This window comes from Equus quagga, chromosome 3 (genome assembly GCF_021613505.1).
Source record: "Equus quagga isolate Etosha38 chromosome 3, UCLA_HA_Equagga_1.0, whole genome shotgun sequence".
Taxonomy (NCBI): domain Eukaryota; kingdom Metazoa; phylum Chordata; class Mammalia; order Perissodactyla; family Equidae; genus Equus; species Equus quagga.
This window is the reverse complement of record NC_060269.1, coordinates 149534258-149542828: the sequence shown is the minus strand read 5'-3', so window position 1 is coordinate 149542828 and position 8571 is coordinate 149534258. Positions and strand designations below refer to the sequence as shown.

General features: G+C 54.4%; 1 protein-coding gene across 2 annotated transcripts in view; it reads right to left on the bottom strand.

The window, feature by feature from the left end:
* Positions 1 to 8571, bottom strand: part of STK32B (serine/threonine kinase 32B) — a 337777-nt gene that overhangs the window by 24232 nt on the left and 304974 nt on the right. Inside the window, exons 8-9 of one of the 2 annotated variants that reach the window (XM_046656895.1) lie at positions 4382 to 4498; positions 1856 to 1981 (exon numbers count right to left, since the gene is read on the bottom strand). The exons of the other annotated variant lie outside the window; for it this stretch is intronic. Coding sequence (XP_046512851.1) covers positions 1856 to 1981; positions 4382 to 4498 — 243 coding nt within the window. The remainder of the gene's footprint in view (positions 1 to 1855; positions 1982 to 4381; positions 4499 to 8571) is intronic. 2 annotated transcript variants of the gene reach the window in all.

The window sequence follows — 8571 nt, the reverse complement described above, 5'->3', positions numbered from 1 at the left end:
CAAATACATACCACTCACACCACATACACCCCACATACACACCACACACACACACTATACACACCACACACACTCCACACACGCCACACACCACATACGTACACACACACACACACGCACAACACATATACTCACCACACACACACACCACCTCCGCCACACATACAATAACATCCCCCGGCCCCACCTCACAGATGGCCCAGCAAAGTCCCCAAACACTTGCTGTGGGAGGAAGGGGCTGTGCACAGCCTGCCTCGGCGCCTTGTCCCCACGCCCTGTTTGTTCCTCACATCCATCCGAGTGTGTCTGAGGAGCGGGGAGTCAGCTGAGCCCAGAGGCGGCACCGGGGCGGGGCGCCTCCAGGGAGGCTGCCCGGGCAGAGTCCCTAAGGAAAGCGGGTCCAGGCAGTGGGACCGCAGGTGCTGAGGCCTGGAGGACGGAGGCAGAGCATCTTAAGAAAGGCCATCGGGCCAGCGTGTCTGGAGCCCGCCCGGGGAGGATGGGGAGAAGGTGGTCCAGGAGGACCCCAGGGCCAGACAGCCAGGGCACAGGGTTTGCCCGCTGGGAGAAGACGTGAAGGAATTAGCGTCACCAGGCTTTGTTTCGGAGAGTTGTGTCTGGACCGCTGGCCAGGCCGTGGGGGGATCTAGATTCAGAAAGGCGCACGTGTTGTAACCTCCATTGGGAAAGGGCACTTGAAGCCTTGAAGTCTTGGAGAAACTGATCTGGGGAACCAGACTAATTTGCACCAAAAGCAGCAACAGCGGTCTTTAAATACTCAGACATAAAGCACAACCTGGGGAGTCTTGGGCTCCCTGCCCACCTACCATGGCCCCACCTACCATGGCCCCACCTACCATGGCTCCTCTGCGCTTGTGCTTTTGCGCTTGAGGTGTGTGGTGCCTGCATGTGTGTGCATGCACGCGTGCGCATGTCCACGGGCACAAGGCTTTTCGAGCCTGGTTTTCCACTCCGTTCAGACAATAAGGGGTTGGGATAGGGAGCAACGAGGCCAGCTTCTGCAGGCTGTTGACAAGGTCTCTCTCCTCCTCACACACACACCACTGCTGGGCAGGCAACTGTCATCCACTGTCACAGGCCAGCCACTCCTGGCTGGGTGGCAGGCACCCTCCACGGTCAGAGAGGAGGTGGCCGAGCTGGATTTCTGTCCCATTTGTTACGACCCCTCAAGTGCACGCTGCAGACTCCTCCAGGAGAAATGCAATTTCGGCCCGGCACCCAGCCCCCAGCTTTCCTGTGGCCAGCCACAAGCTTGTTCCAGCTTTCTGCCAGCTCTACCTAGAAGTGGCTCCTGCCTCCCTATCCTCCTCCCCATCTCTCCCGCTCTTCTTAGCTTGCGCAGTGGTCACCCCCATCACTACCGGCTCTCATGCACACATTTACTGGCATGGTGGCTCATTGTCTGTTTTCCTCTCCTTGACGGTCAGCTCCAAGAAAGAGGGCTCAGCCTGCCTCCATCATCCTGCTCTTTCCCCAGTGCCTGGACCCATGCACACATTCTGTGTGATTCTCCCCCCAGAGCCTGGACCTGTGCACACAGTGGGTGTGATTCTCCCCCCCATGCCTGGATCTATGCATGCAGTGGGTGTGATTCGATAAAACAAAGGCAGCTCTGTGTCCACAAGGACCTACTACAAGGAGAGAAGCTGCCCAGCTAGGACCTTGGAACTCAGGTCCCAATCCACCCTGAATCTCAGCGAAACATAAACTTTTTAGTCCTCAAGTGGCCGTGGCCTGCTGAGGCTTCATTGGCCAGCTTCCAGTGTCTTTGTTTGCACCAAGCTGGGGGACCCTGCAGAGGGGTGGCATGCCATGGGACAGGACCTCCACTCACATTGGGCACAAAGCCGGGCGTCAGTGCCTTCTCAAACACCGCGTCCCAGTTCATGTCGGCCAAGTAGGGTGCACTCTGAACGTCACCGAGGCTGGACAGGCGGCTCTTGGGGTCCTTGGTCAGGAGCTGCAGGCAAAGGGCAAATGAGCTGGCTTAGCTGTGCACTCCACCAAGGTTAGTAGGGGTTGGAGAAGACTCTGAAGGCAGGAGTCTCCGGAAAATGAAGGTGCCTCTTTTTTTTTTTTTTTTTTTTTTTGAGGAAGATTAGCCCTGGGCTAACATCTGCTGCCAATCTTCCTCTTTTTTGCTGAGAAAGGCTGGCCCTGAGCTAGCATCCATGGCCATCTTCCTCTACTTTATATGTGGGACGCCTACTACAGCGTGGCTTGCCAAGCGGTGCATAGGTCCGTACCTGGGATCCGAACCGGTGAACCCTGGGCTGCCGAAGGGGAGCGTGCGAACTTAACTGCTGCACCACTGGGCCGGCCCCATGAAGGTGCCTCTTTTTTTCACCTGCCATTAATGCTTGTCTGGGTTGCTGTCGTTGGAAGCGTCACCTACACTCATCTCTATAGCCAGGGATGAAGTGAGAGCCAGGCTGCTTCTGCGAGGTCACCCAGCAAGGGGCTGTGGGGCAGGAACTGAAGTTTCAGCTGCCATGCTCCCCTCAGGGACTAGCGCCCTGTGACATGTTGCCTCTCACTGCTGTCTGCAGAGGCTTCCAATTAAAAATAAAAAGAATTAGCCACCTCGTCTTAGGACTTCCAGCTTGGTAATGGGATGTACAAAAGTGTGAGAAAATTTACCTCTGGACAGCTATGAGGTGACCTCTGCAGGCTGATGGAGTGGCCTCATTTGTAGCCAAGGGGACAATTTTCAGCTTCTCCTCAAATAGAATTTCTGCTAATAAAAGGTGATGCAGTACAAAAAACAGCCGTAGAATATTACCTTGCATCCAAATGGGGCTTTCAGCTTGTCGAAACATGCTAGTTTATCCGGTGCAAAGAACATGGGCTAAAAATGAAAGGATACAAGCCCTGGCCTGGGAACTGCCGCTTAATAGCCATGTGGCCTTGGGTGAGCTGCTGAGTGCTCTGCGCTTGTTTCCTCATCTGAAAGCAGGAAGAACAATGGAGACTCTTCCCCATCCAGGTCACACTTAGGACGAGATCCAAAGGGGATCAGCAAAGACCTGGCACATGCCGAGGGCGGTGCGATACCCATCTGCTGACAGGCGGAGAGCTGGGGGTTGGAGCCCTTTTCCAGTTTTCGCCCACCTGTCACTGCAGAAACTTCCCACTGTGCCCAGCAAGTGGGCTGGAGTCACACCACCTGAGGGACCGCTGGCAGGGCTGATCAAGGGGGTCTCTCTCTAGGGGCTGCCCTGAAACGATGGGTGCAGATTTAAACAGAGACTCCATTTCAATGCCCGCTGGGAGCTCACGGTTCAGCGCGGCAGCTCTGGGACTCACTGGGTGGGCGGGAGGTGCAGGCACTGGCCTGTGTGTAGGGCTTCCGGCCATTCTAACGAGCAGTCGGGGAAGTCCCGCTGACGTCTAAGGTGGTGACTCTCTCTAAAGCAATTTAACTAATTAGTAACTCAACAAGTGGTTTGAAGTGGTGCAGGGACTAAGACGTGGGACCCAGAGTTAGCTGGGCTTGGATTCAAATCCGTGCCCTTTGCCTGCCCTGTGGCACTGAGGAACAGCCTCACTTTCCGAAGCCTCAGTTTCCTCATCTCTACTATGGGGATGGTGACAGTATTCTGCTCGCAGGGGTTGGAAGGATTAAGCGAAAAGAACAACCACATGGCTCTGAACCTAATATTCCCTCAACCAGCGCTAGCGACTGGCTGCGAACCACATGCAAGGCTCGACTCCATGCATCTTGAGGATTCCAGGTGAGCAAGGCTGATGCCTGTCTCAAAAACAGGACACCATGACCTACTTCCTGTGCCAAATGGGAGTGGGCATCAGAGCTATCCAGAGAGCTGAGCAACCACAAACCACCGGGCCCCATCCCCAGAGCTTCTGAGCCAGCAGGTCTGGGGTGGAGCCTGAGAATCTGCATTTCCGACAAGCTCCCGGGTGATGCTGCTGGTCCAGGGACCACACTTTGAGAGCCATTGCTTTATTCTAATAGCGACAGTTCCCGGAAAAAGTCAGGAGACGCCCAATTTCTTAAAGCTCAGCGGGTTAAAAGATCACTTGTAGCAAAAATTTTAAAAACCTTATGTGTTAAGTATTTATATTGATTAGGAGCTTGCAGTGGAGTGAAAAGCACCTGGGGGCTTTGCTGTCACAGACGTGACTCCAAGCCAGACTCCACGGTCCAGAGGCTTTGTGGTCTTGTATGCGAGATCGTGAGGGTGGGTGTCGTGTTGTGGGAGGGCCCTGCTGACTTTATTTGTTGCCCTACTGTTAGATCCATTTGTGCTCTCCTTCCTTACGGAGATGGCTTTTATGCCTGCTTCTGCACTAAGGGACTCCAGTTCCCCGTCCAGGCTGGCTGGGGCTGCCCCCTCACCTTCTTCAGCAGGGCGACCATCCCCTTGCACCAGGTGGAGGAGTAGTGGACACGCTCCACCTTGAACATGCTGAGGATCTCATCGATGGGCGTGGCCGAGTGGATCTCATACGGCCTCTGCAAGCAAAGGACAACAGGCAGAATCAGAGAGACAGCCAAGGGGAAGACACTGCTGCCGCGGGTAAAACTGTGTAATGACCAGGGGTGGTTTGCTGTTTCCCCTCAGGTGACAGTGGGTGTTCCTCCTTCACAGCTGAGCAGGTGGCCCGGACCCATGCACCAACAGTGACCAGACTCATGAGGCAGTGCAGGAACCTGGCAGGTGAGTGCTCTGTCACGGCCATGGGAGGTTAAGTGACTTGGCAAGGTCATACAGCTGGTAAATGGCAGAGGCGGGATCCACACCCAACAGCGGAACCCAGAGTCCCTGTTCCAGACGCAGGCCGGGGGATGGTGAGGTTGGCTCGTGGGCTGCACCAGCCCAGGAGTGGGCAGGGCTGAAATCACCAGGTCTGGGTCTGGTTGGCAGAGGGATGGCGTGAGGCTGGGTCCTTCAGCCTGCTCTTCCCACCTGCCATCCTCTCTTGCCCACAGTGAGGATGCATAAGACCTCTTCGCCTCCATTTTCCCAGCTTGGTAGAGGATTAAAGCTCCTGACTGTTTTCTCAACATTGCTATGGGCAGCTTCTTGCTTCTAAGAACCTCTCAAATCTCGGGAAGGCTGTCTTGACTATGGCCCCGGGGACGCGGCTTGGAGAGTGTCTGAGCATCCCCTCACTTCTCTGACACTCTCCCTCAGCCAAAGACCAGCTCTCCGAGCCTCTTCACCCTCCACCTGGCTTTGTGGTTTTCAGGTTTGCATTGCCGTCAAATGACCCACGGCTGGAACAGGCAGGCAATCATCTGCCAAGCACACAGGGAGCAACAGCGAAACTGATCTTAGAGAAATTTGGAGGAACGAATCCATAGCGAATCCACATAAACTTCATTGTCTGGTGTGGAATTCCTGCTGGGGGCTCCTTGAAGATGGGATTATATCATGCTTATCTCTGTGTTCTCAGGGCCCCAAACAGCGTCTGCGTCCAGCAGGCTCCCAGAGCACAATGACAACGAGACAGATGAATCAGTCCATCCATGCACACTGATGGAACTCTGACGTGGGTCAGACACCATATTGGGCTCACACGGTGCATAAGGCGCCAGTTCCAACCTCGTGGAATTTTGATTCCCTCAGGGCTGCTGCAAACAGGAGGTGCCAGCCCAAGGAGGTGAGGGGAGCCTGAGTTCTGGGTGGACAACAGTTTCCTGGAATGAAGGAGCACTTTTATCCTCACCAAAGGGGGTCCCCTGGAGAAGATATCTGCCCACAGGGGTGTGCCGGTGCCTTCTGATGTATCCACCCAGAAGGGGGCCTTTTCCTGACTGGCTGCCTCCTCCCTCATCTGTTAATTGACTTGGGGACTCCCCCTTCTGCTGTATGAGCAAAACCAAAGCCTGTGGGCTCCCTAGACAGGCATATTAACTTGATTTTTTTTTTTTTTTGGTGAGGAAGATTGGCCCTGAGCTAACATCAGTTGCCAGTCTTCCTCCTTTTGCTTGAGGAAGATTTGCCCTGAACTAACGTTGGTGCCAATCTTCCTCTGTTTTGGTTTTGAGATGCCCCCGCAGTGCAGCTTGATGAGTGGTGTGCCATGTCCACGCCCAGGATCTGAACCTGCAAACCCCGAGCGGCCGAAGCAGAGTGTGCAAACTCAACTGCTACAACACCGGGCTGGCCCCTCTTGGAACACGTTTTTTAATGTAATGGGAAGTGGAGTATGGTTCCAGTAATGAGCATTTTAAAGTTTCCCCCGAAGCTGCTGCCCGCTTCTGCGTTTGCAGGACCCTTAGCACTTCCCCAGTCACCACCACCACCAGCACTAGAAAGAATGAGTGAACATTTACTGAGAGCGCTTCTTATGTGACACAAAACCCACACACTCTTGATGAGTCAGCTACTATGAATGCGACCATTTCATAGAAGATGAACCAGAGGCACCACACCCACGAGCTGGGAAGTGGTGGCAGTGAGTTCAGGCAGTGGGGACCCGGGGCTCGCCTCTGACCACTCCTGTCATGGGCTGAAGTGTGTCCCCCAAATTCACATGTTGAGGTCCTCATTCCCAGTCCCTCAGAATGTGACCTTACTTGGAGAGAGGGCGTCTACAGAGGAATCGAGTTAACAGGAGGTCATGAGGGTGCGCCCTGACCTCACTGGTGTCCTTATAGGAAGGGGGGACGAGGACACGGAGAGGCAGGCAGCGGGAAGGCATGTGAGGAGGCGCAGGGAGAAGACGGTCACCTACAAGCCAGGGGGGGGGCTCCTGCCCTCGCAGCCCTAGAAGGAACCAACCCTGCCGACACCTTGATCTTGGGCTTCCCGCCTCCAGAACTGTGGGAGAACACGCTTCTGCTGTTGAAGGCCCCAGGCTGGGGTACTCTCTCAGGGCAGCCCGAGCAGATTAATGCCACACCCCTCACAGGCATCATTCAGACTCAAGGCGTCTGTTTTCCACTTTGTTCTGGCGCCCTCTGTAGACTGGGCCCCCCCTGGGAGCAGGACCCACCTGGGCCCTACTCCACGGAGCCCGCCATCTTGGAGGCAGCTGGGCGGTTAGAGGCTTCCAGTGTAGGACGTGCCCTGGGGAGGAAGCCATGGGGTGCACTGGGGTGGAGGGGGTGCTTCCTTGGCGAGGCGTCACAGAGAAACCAGAGCTGGGGCCACCACCTGGAGACCCACCAGGGGCTAAGACTTTGGTTTTGGACTATTCAGGATCTCTTTTTCCCATCTTTTCGCCTCTCAATGAACCATCCCCTGCCCTTCAACCCCACCCACGCCCAGCCCTACCCAGAGGCTGGAGGTGGAAGGACCTTGGGAAATGATGCAGTCTCACCTCCTCATATTACAGGTTGGGAAACTGGCTGGGGACGAAAAGTGACTCTCTCAACGTCCCACAGAGAGCCAGATTCTCATTCGCGGCTCTTTCCACACTGCCACCAGAGGCGCAAACCCAAGCGCCCAGTCGGAGAACCAGAGGACAACAGGTGCAAAGAGTGTTCTTATCATTTACATTGCATTTGCTACCTGCTCCTTGGGTACTTCAAGGCCCTCTAAGTCCATCAGACTTCCCAGGGAGCCGCTCTCAATCCTTCTGTAATTCTCTCCACTTCTGGAGGGAAGCAGACCAATAAAAATAATGATGATAATAATGGTAGCTACGATAAGCTATGAGGCCAACACAGCCATTAAATACATTTAGAGATGAGTCTGGGACACTGTGACTGGCATAGCTTCTGCGCGTGTAGGCTCCGGGCTCAGCCTGCATCTGTTCGGGTGGTTGGAGGCAAACCCAGGTCCGCTGCAAGAATATTGATGAATCCAAAAGAATATTAAGATCACTGCTCCGTCTGCTTGTGGTAGAGAATTCTATTGATGCTTGGTTGTCACTCACTGGCCTTAGGATGTGTTGACTCAGAAAACCAAGTGGTATTTATAGGGTAAAGTAGTTCCAGGTACTGCTGGCGAGAGCGATTTTAGCAGCCAGGCCCTGGATACGCTCATGACGGACTGCGGACGTGTCTCTATTCCAGAAAACTCAGTTTATGAAAAATGTCAGTTTACCAAGAAATGGAGGAGAGAACTGCCGTAGACTTGTTATTTTAACTGCTAGAGCTGAGCTGGGCCCTGGGGACCATTGAATCCAATGTTTCTTTCCCCAAATCTTTCATTTTGGGAAATCAAAATCCCAAACCCGGAACAGATGGAAGCAAAGAAGAATTCCTCGGGCTACGTAAGCCTCTGAAGCTTGGAGAAACATTTTTTCCACAGCGGAACTGTTGTCACCTCTGCAGCGTCCCAGAGCTCCAGGAAACAGCCTGAAAACCACTGAGCAACCCAGCTCTTTCCCCTCCCTCTTGGAGACTCAGAACGGAGGAGAGCGAGGTCACAAAGTCATCTCCCCTCAGGTTACTGACTCCTGGTACAGTGCTCTCTCTGTTTGCTTTACCAAGAGACGTGAAGTCGGGGCTCAACCCAAGGACTGCCACTCTCTTTTCGTAAGGTTCACACACCAATATGTTCTTGGATTCTGCTGTTGAGTGCATCCACCCCGTGCACACCCACCCCGTGCACACCCACCCCGTGCACACCC